Source organism: Hyperoodon ampullatus (genome assembly GCF_949752795.1).
Source record: "Hyperoodon ampullatus genome assembly, chromosome: 3".
NCBI lineage: Eukaryota > Metazoa > Chordata > Mammalia > Artiodactyla > Ziphiidae > Hyperoodon > Hyperoodon ampullatus.
This window is the reverse complement of record NC_136916.1, coordinates 146,989,808-147,012,130: the sequence shown is the minus strand read 5'-3', so window position 1 is coordinate 147,012,130 and position 22,323 is coordinate 146,989,808. Positions and strand designations below refer to the sequence as shown.

The 22,323-nt window shown below is 50.9% G+C and overlaps 1 protein-coding gene and 1 long non-coding RNA gene across 3 annotated transcripts; one reads left to right on the top strand and one right to left on the bottom strand.

Annotated features, from left to right (window-relative positions):
* Positions 1-1,010: 1,010 nt before the first annotated feature.
* Positions 1,011-13,951, bottom strand: LOC307049750. 2 transcript variants are annotated; one of them, XR_013810761.1, is made up of 4 exons: positions 13,813-13,951; positions 5,872-6,085; positions 2,598-2,830; positions 1,011-1,231 (listed from the first exon to the last, which is right to left on the bottom strand). It is a non-coding gene; the product is annotated as an uncharacterized lncRNA (long non-coding RNA). The 2 variants fall into 2 exon arrangements; XR_013810762.1 differs by lacking the exon at positions 5,872-6,085.
* Positions 13,952-16,619: 2,668 nt separating this feature from the next.
* Positions 16,620-20,606, top strand: ZFP36L1 (ZFP36 ring finger protein like 1; the record flags this gene model as incomplete). The annotated part of the gene is made up of 2 exons (XM_079699349.1): positions 16,620-17,219; positions 19,647-20,606. Exons 1-2 carry the CDS (start codon positions 17,163-17,165, stop codon positions 20,604-20,606), a joined length of 1,017 nt encoding a protein of 338 aa, XP_079555475.1. The 5' UTR covers positions 16,620-17,162.
* Between the last annotated feature and the right edge of the window lie 1,717 nt (positions 20,607-22,323).

Below are 22,323 nucleotides of genomic sequence, written 5' to 3'. Positions count from 1 at the left end.
TCCTGCCCGCTCAGTTGCTTAGAGCTCCAGAAGCTCCCTGTCGGGGTGCTGCTGAGCAGAAGGCCTACTGTCTGTCTGTCTGTTCTCCCCGACCCCTGGCCCCCATCTTTGGGAGTGAGCTGATCTGCTGAAGATCTGTTTTTCTTAGGATGCATTTCTCCATTCAAAGCCACAGCCCAGACTGGGCAGTGCCCTATTCCTCATTTTCTGACTCATTCTTCATCTAGAGAGAAAACTCTGGGGGCTTCATCCCTGTTCTTCCCAGAGCAGGGGTGGCTCCTCTGGGGAGGGAAGGGGACAGCAGTGGCTTCTTTGTGATACCCAAAGGGGCCGACACTCAGCAGGCTGCCTGGCCCAAAGAGGTCTCAGAGAATGTGTGCCTTGACTCGTATTTAATTTAGATGTTTAAGTGAAACATCTACATATCAAACAGCGCCCAAGCTGGGGTGGCTCCACTGTGGTCGACATTTGCCAAACACCCCTCAAATCAGACCCAGCCTTTATCAGTGCTTACAGTGCTAGGGCACTTTAGGACCATTAATCTCATTTACCCCACACTCTGGGAAATGGGGTACATGTGATTCTCCCCACTTTACCAGATGAAGAAAGTGAGGTTAGAATACCTGCCCACTCTGCTATAGTGGCTGTCTGCTAGAAAAAAAAAAAAAAGTTCATTGTGGTTTAAAATACATTGAAGCCAATTACATAATTTTCACTGAGTTCAAAAGCAGTGCAGTTCAAACATTTCAAGCACTGAGTTCAAACAGGAGTCCCTCTGAATGTTTTTTCTCGGCCTGGGAGGCCCTGAGGGGCAGGACAGCATTCTTGGTCCTCAGAATGTGCAAGGAGGAGGCTTTGGGGCACTTTCCTGATCCGGGAGTGGTGGTCTCCCTGTCTGTTCTCCAGCCCTTCCCAGCTCCTGGCAGGTCTCCCCACAGCCTTATCTCTTATCCAAGAGCACATGTCCTTGGGAAGTAAATATCGTGTTGCAAGAACCAATAAGAGGAGAATCCCTGAGTTAACATCTTTTTTTCAGCTTTTATGAACTTAAGACATTATGCAAAATTTCAAACATATACAGAAGGAGACATACCCATCACTAACATCACCAACTCTGGCCAAGTTTGTCCATTTACATCATCATCTGCCTCCCCATGTCCCATATAATTTTAAAGTAAGTCCAGTGTATCAGGTCATATCACTTCATCTATCAGTATTTCCGTATGTATCTCTAAAAAAAAAAAAGAACTCATTACACTTACCCACATTGTTCTTATTTCACCTAAAAATTAATAATACCACCTAAATATTACCAAGATTCATTTGCTGTTCACATTTCCAGAACATTTTTTGAACTCTTTGCCTTTCTACTTAAAGAAAAAAAAAATTGGCCCTGAAATAAGAATTTCTCAGTATTTGGTCGTATCCTTACAATAGCTCCTAAAAGGACAGATTTCTGAATCCGGGCAAAAATGGCCAGTTAGTTACTGATTCTCTGAGGCCAGCGATCATCTTTAAGCTCACCCCCGCTACAGCCCTCCACTTGGCCAGGGCCGTGCACATAGTGGGGGCCACATCCGTGTGAGCGGAGTCTCATGTAAGGATGAACACAGGGAGGGTGGGGATGCAGCACGTTGCGCTAATGCAGAAGGACTGGAGAGCAGCCCCCTGTGTCCTCCCACCCACGGTCTGAGTGGCTGTCCTTGGCTTTCCGTGCAGTGCTCCACCCGCCAGCTGCCTGGGCCTCCTCGGGGACCCTCTTCTCTCTCTTGCTTGGGATACTTGACTCTTTTCCAGTGACTCCGTGGAGCCCCACTTTGTGGGGCCTCCAGCCGTCTTGGTTTTGCCAATTTGCTGCTTAACGTACAGCAGCAGTTGACAGGGTGGTTCAGGGAGTGGGCTGCTCACTCGTGCCAAGCGCTTTGCTCATCTGTCCTCACGGCAGCCCCAGGAGGTGGGTATTGCTGTCACTGCCATTTCACAACACACAAGACTAGGGGAGGGCAGGTAAGTGCCTTGCTGGCCTAGGAAGGGGCAGTGCTAGGATTTGAAGGGGGTCACTCTGAACATCGGGTGCTCTCCATTGCAGCACATTGGTTCTCAAACTTTAAGATTCGTTTAGCAAAATGCTAGGCAACTTGGCCTAGGACCAGGCACTTACCCTCTTGAGGACAAATCTCGACAAGTTAGGACCTGCAGTCACCATGCACTTTTCCCTGCAATATTTCCATCTTCCAGAACAGATAGAGCATCACTTATTATTATACACACCCTTATTAGGAGATTAGCTCAGTTGAATGGAATACATTTTAGGTCATTCAGCCTCTAATTTCTTGCTTTGTCTTTTTTTATGGTTAAATAATAGTTTGAGTCATAGATTACATGACGGTGACAGGTTTGAAGGTTAGGAGGGATGGGAAGAAACTGGGTTGAGTATCTAAGGCCACAACCTAGACATTATCCCTTCTGTACATTTTGTCACATCTCTCAGTTGTTGATACTTGGAAAAATGTGACTTTCGGAATGTACAGAATCAGGGGCAAGTACTTGAGAATTCTCGGAGGGAGAAGGGCTGGTGTGGGCACAGTTTTCTTTACCTCAGTCAATCAGAGTTCAGCCCGTGTGGCTTCCCTTGGCTGAACTTTGGAGGAGCCGTCTTAGGTGGCCTGGTGAGGCCCAACCCCTGTCCACGAGGAGCCTGCCTCACCCACCGCGGACAGCCTGGGCACAAAAGCTGGGTGCTAAACTATATGAAGACACTCGCATTTTACTTCCTTTACTTCTTGATTTTGCCTTGGTTTGTTTCAGCTTTCTCCCAACTCCTGCTGCCCTAGAGAAATGGAAGAGTAGGTAGAGGTGGGTTTGATTCATTAAGGGAAATGGAAAAACCAAAGCAGACACAGAGGAGAGAGGCATTGACAGAACGCCTCACAGAAGAAAGAGAAGCAACAGAAGGCAGAATCAAGAGGCCAGACAGACAAAAGGAGAGGAACCAGTGTCTTCTGTGAGTGTTCATGGGGTTTATGGACACTAGGCAGTAAAGGCAAACTTCCAGAAGTTGTTTGCCCACCATGGCAATGAGAAAACTGTGGCTATCATTAGGTCCCCTTCAGAACGTCTGGAGATGAATTTAAATCGTCAGCATTGTTTCCAAAAGTTGCATTTGCTGGGGCTCCTCTAGTTTTGCCTAGAGTTGGGTATACCAGTCTTCCATGAACCCCTGCTGTTCCAGGAACCGTGTGTCTGTGGATTGGGTTAGCCCTGGTCCTCAGAGAGCTGCCTGGAAGATGCAAAGCTGATGACCCAGCTCCCTGCTCAGATTCTCCAGGGAACCCTCCAGAGGCAGCATGATGGAAGCCACCAGGTTCTGCGGTGAACTAGACTGGTTTTTGGCCTTGCCCCAGCATGATGGAAGCCACCAGGTTCTGCAGTGAACTAGACTGGTTTTTGGCCTTGCCCCAGGAAGATCAGCCCTCACTCTGCAAAAGACCAATGGTGGGGGTGAGTTGGGAGAATTGTAGGAAAAACAAGGGCAAGAAGGAAAGCTTGCTTTTCTAGGACTGTCCTTGCTCAGTGTTTGGAAGAGTCTGAAATCCACAAAAAGCAGTAAGGCTCAGAACATTCCTCCTGACTGTGGTTGGTTGAGGGTCAGAACAGTTGTTTTAAATTCATTGCTGCCTCTTTTTCTCTCCTGGGTCTCCATTTTTAATTTTTTTCTGGTGTTGTTTGCTTTCACGTTCTTCTTTTTTTTCAGAGTATTCATATCGTCCCCCCTCTTCTTTTTCATTCTCAATTCTCCTTCCCACCCTACTCTGCCTTCTTAGCATAATTTTTCTCTTCTCTTGGCTTTCCTTGTTCTACATCTGGATTCCCGGATGGTTTATTTTGTCTGTTTCCTGAATTTCCCTCCTCTCCCATTTCTTATAGTTTTTTTTTGTTGTTGTGCTGGTTCCTTTTCCTTCGGCTTCAGTTCTGTCCCCTAAAGCTTTCCTTGGGCCACACAGGCTTTTAATTCTTGTTCATCTGTTTAAGCAGTGCTGGCAAGAAGCAGGCCACAGCCGGCAGGCAGAGCCACGGTGGCAGAAGAGGACCTGGGCGTCTGAAGATTCTCCCCCAGCCCCGGGGTCCTTGGAAGAGGGGCTTCCTTCTGGAGAGTGGGCTGGGACAGTGCTGCTCACCCTCTGTGCGGCTTGACGTCGTCTGCCAGGCCTGGGCTGAAGGTTGGGGGCAGATGGTGTTTCCTCCACGGTGTGTGGGCCTGGGCCCCATTGCTCAGGGAGGCGATGGAATCAGCCCTTCTCGGTGGACAGGTGGAGGAGTCATCAGGTTCCACCCAGAAAGGCTGAGGCTCAGGGGAGGTGCCCCATGGGGAATGTATCACTTGCCAAGCTCTGTGCTGTAGGTGGGAGGCCTTGCAGCATGGGGGCTGCCTCTGGGGGAAGTCTGGGGATCCTTTGATCCTCGGTCTCTGGCCGAAGCCAGCCTGGGCATCTGGAGCTGTGTGCTGGGGAGACTGAGGCAGTTTTCCAGTGGAAGGTCCTTCCTTCCCAACAGCCCCCACCCCTGGCCAGTGGGCGTTTTGAGGGCCCAGGAAGAACGCAAGAAGAGGCTGATAGCTGCGAGGTGTCTTAAAGGCTCCTGGCCACTGGGAGCAACACAGACCCCATCTGTGGGAGGCCCTGAGGGTCAGGTCTGGTACCGATAGAAGCAGGTGGCACTTCTTGATGGGTGCGGTGGCAGAGAAATCCTAGAAGTTGCAGCCGCACCCCTCCTTGTCTGGCGTGGCGTGGGAGGAGGTGGGAGTGGCCTGGCCCTGCTGCCCAGCTGTCTGAGGCAAATCAACTGGAGTCCATCTGGCTGTCCTCCCCGGCCCAGGCTGGCTTCCCACCCTGGGCCGTCAATGCCATTGGGTGCTGGCTGAGTCCTTAGCGGGCCCAGCTGAGGGGTGGATGTGTCACTGCTCCGCCAGGGGCACACCTGCAGCTGAGTTGCACTCTGGGGTGGAGGGGCCCAGGAGCGCCAGGTGGACGCCCATCGGGCTGCGCTGCCTTTGCCCAGGCCCTGTGGTGATGGTGGCCACGTGCTTCTCTGGAAGTGCCATCAAGTTCCCCCTCGCCTTCTCCACACCTTGCTCCCTTGCCGGGTCCCATCCATTCCTCCTCCTTCATCAATGCACAATCTTCAGGGCCACTTTAGAAAAGACTGTTGATTATATCAAAGCTTGAGAGAAATCTTTGCTTATTTTATATTTTGCTTATCATTTCCTTATGTTTTCTAAGCCTCTAGTCCTAGAGTCCAACTCTTGGGTCTAGCATCCCTCAAGACCCTAGAACTGTAGCCCCAGGAGCCCCCAGGCCCTGATTCCTGGGCCCCGCAGAATTGGTTTCTCTCTGGTTCAAGGCAGAGCCTCCCTCCTTCCCTACATAGAGGGCCAACTTAGGAGGGATGATCAGGGGATAGATGATGAATTTTCTTCTAAGTTCTTCCTTCAATTCTAGAGGAGAGCTGGGGGCGAGGACCCGGCCTCTCTGATGGAGGAATTTAGGTGGGGACTAGGTTCCGGCAGCCTCTGGCCCTTCCCACCTGAGCCCAAAGCACACGCTCCTTCAATCTGCGGTCTCAGTGCCGCCTCGTTCCTGCCACCTCTCTCTGCCTTCCCCCTTCCCACGCACCACGTTGTATAAATATTTACACCCCCGGGCTGGCAGGAATCTTTCTCCAGCTGCTTCCCTGGTCTCTGGGAGAGCTTGTTCTCTTACTGAACAGCTGCAGCAGATCTGGTTGCCTTTGGTCAGACAAGGGCAGGCCCTGGTTTGGGGGCCCGCGGTCCCCCTCTGGGGTGGAGAGTGCAGTTGGCGGGAGAAACTCAACTCTGAAGAGGTCACAGGGTTGTGGCAAAGCCCCATGCTCTCCTCTGCTGGCCGCCTGTGTGGCGAACCTCTGAGAGTTGTCTGATCCCTGCTCCAGCTGGGACAGTGGGTCCTGCTTCTCAAAGGGACAGCTCCTCAGGGTGGGGTCTGCGCCTCTCCGGGCTGGGTTTTGCTGGATAGGGCTGGAGGATCATTTCACAGCAAGCCGGCTGGTGCTAGGACAAAATAGGAACTTAGTGTACCCGTGGGCACTTTACAGTTTACAAGTATGTGCTATACCCTTGATCCTCCCTGAAGCAGATCCCCCGGGTTTAGAGCTGGAGAATCTTCATATTGGGCTTCTCCCCAGCTCCTGCCCCAGGCCATCCTCCCTCCCACCAACCTCCCCGGGGGGCTGGGGAGCGGAGAGAGAGGACAGATGCCACTTTCCCCATCTTCCTTGGCGACCCAGGAAGTGGGAGTTTGCCAAAGAATCAAGCTGCCATTTGTTGGGTTCCCACCAGCCTGGCACTGTGTGAGGTGCTTCCCTATAGTCTCATGTACTTATTCAAGTCTTAAGCCCAGCAGATTTTTTAGCTTCCTTGTGTGTGTTTCCTCTTCCTGCCCTCAAGACAGCTGTGGCCGCATAGCAGTGAGCTCCCAGACACAGGGCCCTGCCTTTCTCTGGTGCTTTCGGGTTCCGTGGAACCTTCAGGGGCCAGCTGGTAGACACTAGTCTCACCTAGTGGGTGCAGGTCACCTGCTGCCACCTCCTCTCCCGTGCCTCAGTTTCTCCCATGTCTGTGGGAGGTAATTAACCTGTGCTCCATAGATAATTCTAAATGCAGTGCAGGGACAGGTTTTAAAAAGCCACAGGGTGGTGTCATTTAACTCCTTTTTCTGTGTTGGGGGGTTGTGACAGAAGAGTGTTCAGGTATCAGATACTATGAGGCATGTGTGTTTGGTTCTTGGGAAGCCTGAGGAGAAGGAAGACAGGGATAAAAAGGCCTGGATTTCACCAGGTAGTGGAGCCACTGGGGGTGCAAATGGGTGGGGGGTCCTGATGGGGGCCCGGGACAGAGGCCCTAGTCTCTTCCTACACTCATACTTGTGCGAGAAAGTAGACACGTAGATTCAATCTGTCTCCCTCTCTGAGCTCAGACTCTTTCTGGGCCTGGGAGGAAAGCTGCTGTCAAAAAGTAAAAGGCCTGGCCCAGTGCTTGGTACTCAGTGGGTAGAGGGCCATCCCAAGGTGAGGCAGGGGAGGGGTGGGCTGGGTCTGGCCTGCCAGGGAATGTATAGAGAGGAAGGTAGGAGACCACAGCTCAGAGACGTGCTGCTGGGAGATATTCCTGTTGCTGCCTGCCCCCCCGCCCCCAAAAGGTAAAAGAAAACCCAAATAAAAGTCTGACCCGGCAGATATTAATACTCCAGAGTCAGGGCTGGTGTGCAAGCTGCCGCCCCCCGCTTCCCCCTTCTGTTTCTATAAGCGGCTGAAATAAATTTAGCGAAACAACCCCACCCGTCTGAGGGCCTAAGATTTCAGAACAGTGGGACTCTTTACCCTGAAAGCCCCTGTTTTTCAGAGCTGAGAGCTTTTTGTTTAAATTCCCTTTGAGAATGGAATGCTCTTGATCTAAAATAATTATTTTACAGCAGTCATCTATTCCTCATAGATAAATGCTTTGACACAGTATGGCTTGCTAGAAAGCCGATCTACAGATGCTGTACAGCTTAAAATAGTCAACTCTATGGGGCCACTGCCTAGTTGGACCCGTTGGGATATTTATTGTAACATTATTCTTTGCAATGTCTGTGTGTGTTCAGCTAGTCCCCTCTGTTGTCTGTCACAGGACAGTGGTTATTGCTGGCTAAGTTGCCAAAGTAGAGAATTACTTATTTAGGGCCTACTGTGTGCTAGGCACTGTGCCGGTCGAGTGGAGAGCAGAAAGAGCCTGCTCCTGGAGCAGACATGCTGGGGGGGGCGGGGGAAGAGAGGTGTCGAAAAGTAAAATGACTACAAAAAACTGGCAACTAATATCGTACTTAATAGTGAAAGATCGAATGCTTTCCCTTAAGATTGGGGTCAAGGTGAGCGTGTCCAATCTCACCACACCTATTTAACATCATAGGGGAAGTCCTAGAGAGGACAATAGGGCAAGAAAAGAAATATAATGCATATGATTGGAAAGGAAGAAGTCAAACCATTCCTATTCACAGACAACATGATTTTCTATATTAAAATAAAAAAACAAAACTCAAGGAATCTACCAAAAAACCTTAAAACTAAAGTGACTTTTGTAAGATCACAGGATGCAAGGTCAATACACAAAAATCAACTGTATTTCTATAAACTAATAATGAGAAATTGAAAACTGAAATAAAAAATTACAGTACAGTTGGCCCGTGAACAACACTGGTTTGAACTGCGCAGGTCCACTTCTTTTTTTTTTTCTTTTTTTGCGGTACGTGGGCCTCTCACTGTTGTGGCCTCTCCCGTTGCGGAGCACAGGCTCCGGACGCGCAGGCTCAGCGGCCATGGCTCACGGGCCCAGCCGCTCCGCGGCATGTGGGATCCTCCTGGACCGGGGCACAAACCCGCGTCCCCTGCATCGGCAGGCGGACTCTCAACCACTGCACCACCAGGGAAGCCCAGGTCCACTTATTTTTTTCAGTAGTAAATACAACAGTACTACGTGATCCGAGATTGGTTGACTCTGCAGATGCAGAACCATGGATATGAGGAACTGCTCATATTCCAGAGGGCCAACTATAAGTTATACGTGGATTTTTGACTGTAAGGAAGGATGGTGCCCCTAACCCCTGCATTGTTCAAGGCCCAACTCTAGTTCCAAAAAAAAAGGGAAATACTAGGTATAAATCTAACAAAATGTATATAAGATCTGTGTGCTAGAAACTACAAAGCACTAATTAAAGAAATCAGAGAAGACCTAAATAAATAGACATATCATGTTCACGGATTAAAAGACACAATAGTAAGTAAATCTGTACTTCTTCCTGAACTGATCTATGGACTTAATGCAATTCCAATAAAAACCCCAGCAGGATTTTTTTGTGGTTATAGACAAGCTGAATCTGAAATTTATATGAAAAGGCAAAAGAACTAGAATAGCTAAAACAATTTTGAAAATTAAGAATAAAGTTGGAGGAATTATACCACCTGATTTTAAGACTTATGGTAAAATTATGATAAGACAGTGTGGTATTGGCGAAGCAATGGACACACAGATCAACAGAAGAGAATAAAGAGACTCATACAAATATGGCCAACTGAATTTTTTTTTTTTTTTTTTTTTTTTTTTTTTTTTTTTTTTTTTTTTTTTTTTTGCGGTACGTGGGCTTCTCACTGTTGTGGCCTCTCCCGTTGCGGAGCACAGGCTCCGGACGCGCAGGCTCAGGGCCATGGCTCACGGGCCCAGCCGCTCCGCGGCACGTGGGATCCTCCCGGACTGGGGCACGAACCCGTCTCCCCTGCATCAGCAGGCGGACTCTCAACCACTGCGCCACCAGGGAAGCCCCCAACTGAATTTTGGATAGGTACAAAAGCAATTCAATAGAAAAATGGTACTCTTTTCAATAAACAGTGTTGGGATTAGACTTGCATAGGCAAAAAAAATTTAACTTCAACCTAAACCATGTTATATAAAAACTAACTCCAAATGGATCTAACATAAAACTATAGAAAATCTTAATGACCTAAGGTTAGGCAAGGAGTCCTTAGAGGTGTCACCAAAAGCATGATGCATAAAAGATAAAACTGATAAGTTAGACCTCATCAAAATCTTAAAACTTTTGCTCTGTGAAAGATACTTTGTTCAGAGAACGAGAGGATAAGGTACAGACTGGAGAAAATATTTGCAAACCACTTATTCAACAAGAGCCTGTGTCCAGAATATATAAAGAACTCTCAAAACTCAACAGTAAGAAAACAAACAACCCAATTAAAAAGTGGGCAAAAGACTTGAACAGACATTTAACCAAAGAGGACATACAGGTGGCAAATAAGCACATGAAAAGTTGTTCAATATCATTACCTGTTAGACAAATGCAAATGAAAACCACAATGAGATGCCACTACACACCTATTAGAGTGGATAAAAGAAAAAATATTGACAATTATAAGTGCTGCTAAGGATTCAGAGCAACTGGAGACTCATATATAGTTGTGGCAGATGCAAAATGGCATATCCACTCTCAAATAAGGTTTGGCAGTTTTAAAAAAAATAAACCTTAACATACACTAAGCATATGACCGAGCAATCCCACTCCTACTTATTTAATAAGAACTTACAATTCACACAAAAATCTATACACAAGTGTTTACTGAAGCTCTATTCACAATGGCCCCAAACAGGAACTAATCCAGTGACCCTTAACAGGTGAATAAACAAATGGTGGTATACCCATACAGTGAAATACTATTCCTCAATTAAAAGGAATGAACTATTGATACATGCAACAGCATGGATAAATCTCAAAGGCATTATGCTCTGTGAAATCATGTAGACTGTATGAGTTCAGTTATACGGCATTCTGGAAAAGACAAAATGACAGTACAGGGAACAGATCAGTGGTTTGCCAGAGTAAGGGATGGGGAGGGTCTGACCACAAAGGGAGAGCGTAAGGGAGTTTTTGTTTTTGGCGGGGGGTGGTGATGGAAGTGTTCTGTTTCCTGATTGAAGTGGTGGTTACATAAATCTATTCACACGTTTAAATTCATAGACCTGTACACCAAATAAAGGTCAATTTTACTGTATGTTAAATAGTTTAAAAAAACCCCTCACAAATTGAAATAACTACTTTGAAGGAAATGAACATTCCGTGAAGACAGAAGAGAGAAGACAGATACCGTGCCTTGATGGGGGGAGGGGCGCCAAGAATGGTTGAGGAAGTGATGCTTGAGCTAGGTACTAAAGAATGATTTAGAATTTACTTGGGCCAAAGGAAGGTCAATCAGATAGAAGAAATGGCATGTGTCAAGGCCCTGGGGCAGGAGGAAGGATGGTTCATTTTCATCTGAAACTGACTAGAGCACAGGGAGTACCTTGGAGGGGTGGGAGAGATGGTGGTGGGGAGGGGAAGGGGTGAGAAAGTCAAGATTGGAGCAGTAAAAGGGTCTGATTACACTAGACTAAGGGTTTGGTTTTTATTCTAAAATGGATGGGTAGCAAAGTGTTTTAGGCAATTGTAATACAAGAGCAGGTCCAGGTTTTGAAACAAAATCACTTGGGCTGCCGAAAAGAGGGGGTTTTGGGGGCACACAGGTATCTTGGAAAGAACATCTCAAATAGGCTTTCTCAGTCTTGGTACTATTGACATTTTGGGCCAGATAAATTTTTGTAGTGGTGAGGGGGTGTGGGGGCTTGGCCTCTGCGTTGCAGGACGTTTAGCAGCATCCCCGGTCTCTACCTTCTAGATGCCAATAGCACTGACCTTTTCTCCTCCAGTTTTGACAGCCAAAAATGTCTCTAGACGTTGCCAAATGTTCACTGGGGTGCAAATCACCCCCAGTGGAGGACCACTGCTCTAAAACAACCAAATCCAGTGCTTCTGGCTTCACAGTAGAGTCATCTAGGGAGCTTAGAAAATACAAATGCTGGGCCTCACCTCAGACCAACTGAAGCAGAATGTTTGGAGGTGGGGTGGGGCCTGGCACCTAGCATCTGCATAATTTTGAAAGCTCCCCAGATAATTCTGCTCAGAGTGATGTTTGAGCACCACCAGCCTAGTCCACCCTTTCCATCTATATCTCAGAACACTGAAGCCCAGACTACAGAAATGACCCACTGAACTGGAGGCAGAGTAGCTCCAGAACCCTATTCCTAACTCCTAGACCAGTGCTCATTCCAGTGCCTCTTAACAGCTGCACAGAACATGCCCTGGACAAACTGTGAAAGCCCAGCCTCCTTGAGTTACCGGCTCTGGCCCTCTGAACATCCCAGTGTTAAGGCTGCCATCCTCCCTTCCTGCCACCCCTGGAACTTCTGCCAGTTCCTTCTTCTACTCCTGCTGCTAGATTCACGGTGACCAAAGTGTCCGAATGGGCTCAATAGCAAGGGTTCAGTGCAAATTGAAAAAATTTACTGACCACCTACGCAGTTCTACTCTTGAGTTCCAGGTAATATAGAAGCCCCGGCCCTGAGAAGTTCAAAGTCCAGTGGGGAGTAAACAGGTAATTTTCATAAAATGCTGCAGGCTGCAAGGCACCACTGGGAGAGAGGCACTTTGCCTGCTGGGGAGCTGCCTGAAGCCCCAGCAAAAGGAAGCCCCAGGGAGGGGTGTGCAGCAACCACCAGCAACTGCTAGCAGCTTGGAGTGGCTGGGGGCAAATGGCTCTCTGAGGTAAGCACTGTCTGGAAAGGGCTTCACCTTCCTCACCGTCCCAGAGGTGAAGTGACTTGCTCGAGGTTGTGCAACGGGTAACCAGCCGGCAGAGTTGGGCTTCCCATGAAAGTCTAGGTGGCTCAAAGCTCATGCGCTATCCTGTGTCTCTAGGCAGGCCCAGGCAAGGCAGGCAGGGTGGGGTGGGGTGCAGCTGTGGGCTAGCCTGGGAACTTAATGGAATAGTGGAACATCTCTGTCAGGAAAGTGTTAAAACAATTGATGTAAGAAGGAGGGTTTAGGTTATCTCACTGCCAGGCAATGAGAGCCCCCAGGGCCGTGCTAGCCCTGGGGCTGGACTCTCTGTCTTAGCAGGAGGTGGTGGGCTCCCGGAGCGGTACCCCAGAAGTTCCTGACACTGTGCGGAGCTGCATTTACAATAGACCTCAACTGCCCTCTCTTGAAGCCTGTGCCTGGTTTGGAGGATACTGGCAACTGAGCCATGCCCACTAAGCACTATGATAGGGGCTTGAGGATATTGAGAGAAAGAAGAGTCTGGCTTTTACTGGATATCAACAGGCCCCAGTGATCTAGTTTTCAGAAATATTTGTGACAGCAATCAGGTGTTTTTCAGTTGGGCAGCAGATCCCCATCACCTCATCCTGACTCACCTTGCTCTTCCCCAGGCTCTGGGCCAGTGCCCTCTCCCCCTTTCCAGGCCTCGGGCCCTGCCTTGTCCAGAGCTGGGTCTGGGGGTCACAGAGTGATCGGATCAAAGCTGTCAGTTGACCATTTCACGGACCTCTATACTGAAGAATCCTTTTGCAAAGTGAATACTCCCAGAATTTGTTTCATAGTTTAATAAGGCCCCAAGAATGGTTTAGTTTACATACAATGGCTGGGCATATACAAGGGTTCAGCTAGACATGAGACTAGGCACTTTACTGGCCAATTTTAGGCAGAATTATTATCTCTATTTTAGAGGATTTGGTCAGTGTCTTGAAAAGTCACACAGCTAGAAAATGGCAGAGCCAAGATTTGGATCCAAATCGGCCCAACTTCAAAGTCCTGGACCACTGATTCTCAGACCTTGGTGACTGAGTCACGAGCAGGAAATTTACAAGGAATGCTGATTCCTGGCCCCACCCCAGAGCATCTGATTCACTGGGCCTGGGTCCAGGCTGAGGAATCTGCATTCCACAAGCACTACACCTGAATCTGAACCAGGTAACTCTCCAGCAGCACTTGGCCCTTCCTCCCTCTTTCTAATCCAGGAACCCTGCCGCTGTCCCAGGGTCTCGTGTAGCAGAGGGTGGGGGGAAGGGTGGGGTTGATCCGAAGAATTTGGGTTCTTTTGCAAATGACCTGAAGGCGGGGAGGAAGCGCAACATCGCAGGGCTCCGCAATGGCAGGGTCAGGAGGGGTCTCTGGGAAAGCAGTGCCTGGAGGGCGTTGGTGACGAGGCCTGGCCCTCCAGGGGCCAGTGACCCAGCGCCCCACACCCTCACCTGCCGCGAGGTGCGCCCAAACTGGCCGGTGAATACATCCATTGCGCTTCCCTAATTCCGAGGGCTTTCACTTTCCCCCTTCACAAAACCTAACGCCCCCAAGCCAAAAATACCTGGTTAGACCCTCCTCGCAAGGGGACCGTCTCCGTGCGAGCGGGGAGAGCCCGGAAGTCGGGCCTGGGACGGCGAACCTGGCTGGCTCATCGCCTCCTCTCGGAAGAGGCCGTGCAGGTGAAGGGGCGGCCTTTCCGGGCCCGGCGCGGGCGAGGAACCCTAGGGCTGAGCGCAGGAGGCGGGGGAGGGCCGTGCACGCCTCCCGTCGGGCTTCCGGCCCGGGTCGTGGCTCGTAGCCTTTCCCGCCACTACCGGGCACCTGCCGAGCACGTCCGGGCGGGGGCAGGCCGGCTCTGGCCCTCCTCGGCCCGGCGGGACGCTGCTCCCCGGTCCGCCGCGGCGCGGATGCCGGGTCAGCGAAGAGTTAAGGAGGCCGGCTCCCTCACCCTTGGAAAGTCCCTGAAATGACGTTGCAACCCGACAATTAAAAGACGAGTTTAATTATAGAGACAGGCTCTGGGAGCTGGAACAAACCCGGTCGGTCGGTGGGGCCGGTAAACAACTCCGGAGCGAGCGGGCCAGGCTGGACGCCGCCCGCGGAGCCCGCGCCCCTGGGAGGGGGGGAGTGGGGGAGGGGAGCGCCCTCCGGGAGTTGGGAAACGGAGGAAATTCGAGGAATCGGCGTTCTCTTTGCGGGGGGAGGCGGGGGGAAGACTCTTTAGCCAGCCTGGGGCGCCCAGGCCGCGTCAAGGTGCTCCTGGCCGCTCCCGCAACCGCTGGGGGAAAGCTGCGCCGCCCGGAGAGAGGGACATCGGGTGCGGGTCGGGACGCGCCCTGGGCCCCGCCCGCTCCGGACCCCTTCCCCCTCGCTTTCCATCCCCGCTTCTCCGCCCCTCTCTCGTCCCCCCAGCAGAGCTTCGCGAACCCTCCAGAGTTAAAGACCAACGGGCTTTTTTTTTTTTTGCTGGGGGAGTGGGGGAATCAAAAAACCGAAATAGCTTCACATCGGGACGCAGACAAACCTTGTGGTTTTAACGCGCACCCTACTCTGTCCTGAAATCTGGAACTCATTACCTCATCACTAAGAAACTGCACAAAACCGCTCCCCCAACCCCTCCTTCTCGAAGCGGGGAAGGGAGTGAGCAAACAGCCCTTTAAGAAAGAAACCTACATTTGAATGATTTAAATTAAGGTGGATGGAAGTTATTTCTCCTTCTGGCGCTTGCCAGATTTCAAGAAAAGCTGAAAAATGGGAGCAGGGAGAGGGAAGCAACAGGCAGCTGGACAGCAAAAGAAGAAAAGCAAGGGGCAGCAGCCGGGTTAAAAATGGGGGCCATCAATTTAAGCCAGAGGGGACAAATAAAAGCAGACCGGGCTGGGGATCACATAGGTTTGTGGCAGCGGCCAAAGCTGTGTGTTTCGCGAAGGTGAAAAACAACAGGTTCCTAAAACGGTTGTGATTTGGAAGGTTTCCGGGTTTGCCCGGCCAAATTTATTGACAAATAAGAAATGCAGTAAAAATATGTGGGGGTGGGGGTGGTGAGAGTGCGACTCCAGCGCTCTGCTCGGCCCGCCCCTACCTCTTCAAAGAAACGTGCTCATAATGGGGTGACCTAATTACATCGCAATGGAACCCGCTCTTAGCCACTCAGTGCACAGGGTTTCATAACAGACCCGGCGGCCTCGAGTGCTGGGAAGAAACGTGCGAGGGCCGAGGAGGCGGCCGGGCACGCGGGGAAACAGGAAAGAAACGCAGCGCCGCGGTTTCCACCTCGGTCTTGACTCCAGCACTCCGGCGGAGACCGAGGGGGCGGTGGGGGACACGTTAACAGTTTTTTATTTGGGTGGGTGGAGGGGCATCCGAACTTAACAGTAAATAAATATGTTCTTTCCAGTTTTCAAAGGAGTGATAATTCAGGGCCTTTCGGTTTCGAGGATCCCACACCCCCCTCCCCCCATCCCGCCAAAACAGCGCAGTGTGACAAGCCATATGTTCCGTTCCCGTGCGGGCGGGGGAGAAGCAACAGTAAGTTGAAAGTGTTGCCTCCCCCCATCTCTTTACCTACATTCTTAGCGAAGTAACTTTTTTTCATTGTTCTGGCATCTAGGGGGTGTGCGTGTGCGTGTGTGTGTGTTGGTGGGGGAAGTTTCGGCGCGGCCCATAGTTCGGAGCGCGCGGGGAAAGTCGTGCGTTGCTGGGTGTTTTTTTCGGGGGGGGGGGATTAGGGGCGTTCATGAGGATTTAGGTTTTCTTTATAAAAATATTTAAAGATTGATGCGTGAAATAAATACCACAAGGAGGCCTGTTAAAACAACCCGGCAACTAACTATACTCCAGTAAAAATTAAACGAACACCGAAACAATCCGCCCGGACGGTGGTCTTTTTCGCGACGCTCTCCCACCCCTGCTCCTGCCCACACTCGGAGAGTGTCCGCTGCAAAGCGAGCGCGAGTGGAGACGCGTGCGGCGCGCTAAACCGCTTGGTGCTCGCCCGCGCCAGCCCGGGTCCTCCTTGGGGTGGGGGGGAAGTCTCCCTAATCCTCCTCCCCCAACCCCCACCTCCGCGCCTGAAAAAAACAAAACCCTTGGCTTGAAGGCTTTGTGCGCCCCTTATTTCCAATCTCCTCTCCCCTTGGGGTTTGCCGAGGGGAGCCGAGTGCGGAAAAGAACTCGGGAAAAGAGTTAAGTTGTGCGGCAACTTGGAGAAGTTTCAAGGGAGATCAGCTCAAGATGGGAACTGCAGCCCCGGCGCTAACGACGGGCTTCTGCTCCCGCTTGTAAAAAGAGAAAGTCGAGCCCGCCTTTCTGCCCGACAAAAAAACAACAACACAACAACCAGAACCCCGAAGAGGGTGGAATGAGTGATGTCACAGAGCCGCGCTCGCAGGCTGACAAAAGGGGGGCGCCCCTCCCCCCCCTGCGGGGCGCGCGGCCCCAGAGAAGGGCGCCTGCAGCGCGGGGTAGCCAAGCGAGCGGACTCGAAACTTTTCCTCTTTAAGAAAAAAAAGTTGTGCGCGGCTCGCAGTGTGTGTGTGTGTGTTTTTTTAATTCGCCTTCTTTCCTCGTCTCCCCTCCCCCTTCTTCCTTTCGAAAGTTTCTTTCTTTTTTTTTTTTTTTTTCCCAGAGTTTGACCGCAGGGCTGATTCAACTTCAGTGTCAATCAACTTTTTTTCCTCCTCTTCCTCATTTAAATAAGTTTAAAGCTCCTCCTCCCCCTCCGGCCCACCAAATCTGAAACTTATATAAATTGGGCTTCGCGCGCCGCAGCCCGGGAGAGTCAGAAAGGCGAGGGGCGCCGGGAGCAGGCGTGTGGGACTCCAGACCGGAGAGCCGGAGGCTGCGCCTTCCCCGCACCGGGACCTTCACGGCACACCAGATCCTAATCCCTGCCCCGTGCGAGCGCCCAGGATGACCACCACCCTCGTGTCTGCCACCATCTTCGACTTGAGCGAAGTTTTATGCAAGGTAAAGTGGGGCGGAGCGTTTGCTTTTCAAAGTCTTTTCCTTTTTTCTTTTGTCTTCAAAAAGAATCCCCGAAAGTTTAGGTCTGGGAACGCAGGGGGGAGAGGAGGAGAGGCGAGATGGTTGTTTTTTCGCCCCATTTCCCCCCTCAGTTTGAAGGAATTTGACTCTGCTCCCCACCCTTTGAGTTTCAGCAGTTCCTGGCGGGGGTTACATGGGAATCTGGAGACCAGAGTTTTGGGGGGCGAAGTTTGCGTGGGGCTGCCTGGGGGGGGGGGCGCGGGGCATTGACCAGGCAGGATTGGGGCAATTTTTCGGTGATTCTTCCGTCCATAACGTGCTGCTCTTGAGCCGGGTTTCGCGAGTCTGCTCGGTTTCCCTGTGCGCGCTCTGGGTGTCGCCGCTGCCGGGAGGGGTTCGAGTCTCTCCAGCCCCATTGCCGGACTGTGGGTCGAGAGGTGGGGGTCCCTTGGGGAAGTGAGTCTCGGGATGACGTTTTGCTGGTAGATTTCCCCTTCTGTTCTGGAGAGGCTGGGAATCTGCGAGAAAAGGCCAAGAGTTGTGGTTCAAAGGATGTTGCCAAACGAGTTTGCAAGGGGACTTCAGTTCGTCCCAGCCCAGCCAGGCTTCCTCTGTTATAGCCGATCGTGCTGCAGACTTTGGGGTGAGAGTGGGACTCGGGTTCACCCGCTTACCTGTTTTCCGAGGGACCGCGACTCCTCGATATGGAGGGGATGGGGGGACACGACTACAAAATGCCGGTCTGAGCTCAAGGGTCTCGGCGAGGAAGGATTTAATGAGGCCCTCAAGCCGTGTAGCTTGCCAGCTGGTGTGGAAAAAAGCAAGTTTTAAATCCGGAATATTCCAGGAGTGCCGTTCAAGCGTACATAACAGAAGCCTGTGGATGTTCAAGTGTTTTCGTCCCCTCTCCCCAATTTGAAAGAGAGAAGCTGCTAGGCTGCTTTTAATTGCTAAAGTGTTTTGCCTTCTTTTAAACACGTCGGGTCATGTTGCTCTCTTTTCCCAGCTTGCTTCTCCAGTCCGTGCAGCTGCCAGGGCCCCAGGGCTGCAGGGTTGGGGTGCAGGGATACCCTGGAGCTGAAGAGCAACTTCAAAAAAAAGTTTGAATTTCAGCTTCCTTCCCTACCTGCGCATTCCCAAACTTCAGTTGCCCTGGCGGCTGCCTGAACTCTCCCAGGCACTTCTTCCTTCTCTTCCTGGCTCTCCCGCTCTTTGATCTATTTCTCTTTCTCTAGCTCCCTCCCCCCGCAGGACTTTTTAAATGAACCTCATTGTTGGGAACAGGCTCTCAACTTGGTTCCTGTAATCCGCTCTGTGGGGGTGGTTGCTGTTACAGATTCCAGATCCCCCGCAGCTGATCCTAAGGGACCGACTTTAGAAATCGCACAATGACACCCACATGGGCTGGGAGCCAACTCCCAGGTCCCCTGCTCACACCCTTTCCAAATCTTGGGTACAGCTTGGGCAGGTGAATAGGGTCCCGTTGGAACAGAGAGCTGCCTTTGGTGCCTCTGCCCACCTCCCCCAAATCCATTATTGACTGGGAGGAGGCTGGGGGGATTTGGTGCTTTCCTTTTCCTTCCCACCTGCAGCTTTGCGTTAAAGATTAAACACTGGCGCTCTTATCCAAGCGTGCTCTTGCAGCCAGGAGACTAACTGCAAAGGCATCTTCCCAGTGGAGGGGGTGGGGTGGGCAGTGACTGGTGGGAGAGATCATTGTAGAAGGCACCTCTTCTGGGAGCATGGGGCAATGAGTTTTGTATTCGGGAATCACATCCCTCTCCCTGCCAACCCACCCCCCTGCCAATCCGGGATTTCTCTTCCTGCCCTCCCTCTCCCCTCCCATCAGCAAGGTAAAGCAAAGGCAGTCTGCAAATCTGTTGCCAAAGGAATGGAATGCTTCTGAAGGAGGAAGTTGAGAGTCTCAGGCCAGGTTTGGGGGGAGGGCGGCGGTTAATTAGGCAGGGACTGATTAAAAGGAGACCTAGCTCCTAGTCTCCTGAGGGTGGGAAACAAGAGTTTGTGAGTTGTGTGAGAGATTTTCAACACAAGGATCTATTTGGGAGGTGAAGAAGTTGGATTTCATGGATGAAAGTGGTAGCTTTGGGGACAGGATATGAGGGTGCATTCCAGGGATCGACGTGGAGTAGGTGCATGTGTAAAACAATTTTTCACACAGGCCAGGAATTTTGTGGCTTCTTACGCCTGGGGTCAGAGTAAACCCTCTAGGCTGGTTGAATGGGAGAAAGAGGGTGAGGGGTTTGCCAGGGCAGAGGTGGGGATGGTGGGTTCCTTTGAGACGGAGCATTTCTGATCGCGGAGGGGACTGCCCTTAGTGGGTACCCTTCTGGGCCTGGCGGATGGCCTTTGTCAACTAACCGCCGTCTCTCTTGTCTCTCTCTCCTCCAGGGTAACAAGATGCTCAACTACAGTCCTCCCGGTGCCGGGGGCTGCCTGCTGGACAGGAAGGCGGTGGGCACCCCTGCCGGTGGGGGCTTCCCCCGAAGGCACTCGGTCACCCTGCCCAGCTCCAAGTTCCACCAGAACCAGCTCCTCAGCAGCCTCAAGGGCGAGCCAGCTCCAGCTCTGAGCTCTCGGGACAGCCGCTTCCGAGACCGCTCCTTCTCAGAAGGGGGCGAGCGGCTGCTGCCCACCCAGAAGCAGCCGGGGAGCGGCCAGGTCAACTCCAGCCGCTACAAGACGGAGCTGTGCCGTCCCTTCGAGGAGAACGGAGCCTGTAAGTACGGCGACAAGTGCCAGTTCGCGCACGGCATCCACGAGCTCCGAAGCCTGACCCGCCACCCCAAGTACAAGACGGAGCTGTGCCGTACCTTCCACACCATCGGCTTCTGCCCCTATGGGCCCCGCTGCCACTTCATCCACAACGCTGAGGAGCGCCGTGCCCTGGCCGGGGCCCGGGACCTCTCTGCTGACCGTCCCCGTCTCCAGCATAGCTTTAGCTTTGCTGGGTTTCCCAGTGCCGCTGCCACCGCCGCTGCCACGGGGCTGCTGGACAGCCCCACGTCCATCACCCCACCCCCCATCCTGAGCGCCGATGACCTCCTGGGCTCGCCCACCCTGCCCGATGGCACCAATAACCCCTTCGCCTTCTCCAGTCAGGAGCTGGCGAGCCTCTTTGCCCCTAGCATGGGGCTGCCCGGGGGTGGCTCCCCAACCACCTTCCTCTTTCGGCCCATGTCTGAGTCCCCTCACATGTTTGACTCTCCCCCCAGCCCTCAGGATTCTCTCTCGGACCAGGAGGGCTACCTGAGCAGCTCCAGCAGCAGCCACAGTGGCTCAGACTCCCCCACTTTGGACAACTCAAGACGCCTGCCCATTTTCAGCAGACTTTCCATCTCAGATGACTAAACCAGGGTAGGGAGGGCCGCCCCCCCGCCTATCCAACCCCCCACCCCGACCCCGCACCCACATCCCCTACCCTTCCCTCCCTACCCATCCGATTCCTGACAAACCCCTACATTAACAAGGTTAAGCTCAACCCCTTTCCCCCAGGACCTTGGAATGCCCCCTCCCTACCTTCTCTTTAAACGCCCCTCCCCCCCATCATAAGGACAAGTCAATTGTCAATAGCTTCTTCTGGCTAGAACCCCCCCCACCTCAGTTTTATAACCCACTTACCATGCATAACAGACAAGTCCCATATTTGTCAGTAGATGCGTTTTTTTTCCAGCTTAAGCCTTAAGTGCCAAATCACAAAAGAAAAAGCAGTAACAGTTTACAGAAGCAACTTAGTGCCTTGTGATCTAACTTTGTCACTGTGACTACATTACCTCTTCAGCGCCAGAGGGCACCCGTGGGCCTCCCTGAGCCTGTGCCCAGGGGGAGGGGGAGGGGGAGGGGGCGGGGAAGCGGGGGTACTTAGAACCAGCAGCTCCCTCCACTGGCAACACAAATGCACCTTTCCTGATTTCCAGTCTCCCACACACTTCCTTCTCCCCCCTCCCCAGTAACCCCCCGCACCCGCCTTGGGAGAGTTGTTGCCAGACTTGGGTTTTTGGGGAAACCTAGCTTGACATTCAAAACCTTTTTCTTCCCGACCTGAACCTCTGTTGACTAATCTTGCCTGGGTTCGTGTAGGTCTGCAGGAAGGAAGACTGCAAAAGCGGATGAAGATTGTGACATAAGTGGGACTTTGTGATTTAATTTTTTTTTCTTTTGTTTTAAGTGGGGAGGAAGGGGAAGCTAGATGGACTATGAGAGACTTGATTTTGGTGCTAAAGTTCCCCAGTTCGTATGTGACATCTTAAAAAAAAAAAACAACAAAAAAATGAGAGAAAAGCTTAAAAACATGTAAGGGGTGAGCAGTTAATGGTATTCATTCCACATACAATATCTGTGTAAAACGATTTCCTGTAGAAGTAGCTTTAATGGTTTTTGCTCTAGAATACCGTAGGTCTATCCTTAGAGCACTCACGCCATGCTTTTTTCCCTGGGTTTTAAACTTCATATAACTTCAGAAATTGGAGAGCAAAAATTTTGCTTGTCACTGCACATCAATATAAAAAAGCTTATTTAACTTATCAAAACGTATTTATTGCCAAACTATGCTTTTTTTTTGTTAATTTTGTTCATATTTATCGGGATGACAAATCCATAGAATATATTCTTTTATGTTAAATTATGATCTTCATATTAATCTTAAAATTTTGTGACGTGTCTTTTTCCTTTTTTTCCACAGTTTTAATATATTATTCTTCAACGACATTTTTTGTAACTTTACACTTTTTTTGGTTATTTTATTTTAAAAAAATGAAAAATTAATTTAAAAAAATGCAAAAAACTGTTGGATTATTTATTTTAGAAATTTCCCCCCTTTGTGTTGGACTGCAAATTGAGTTTCTTTCTCTTTTGGCCTTTCACAACTAGGACTGAGAATGTATGTAAAAGTTCTGTGACAGTACAGAAGGAAAACAACTTTTAATGTATAGCTTCTAAAAGGGAAAAAAAAAAAAAAGAAACCCTTTGACTTCACGTGCCCATCTCTAGACATTCCGATTGCAGATTTGAGGTTCTGGATTCCAGGTTTTGGAGTTTTCCAATGTTAATGCAAACAGAACTGGCACAC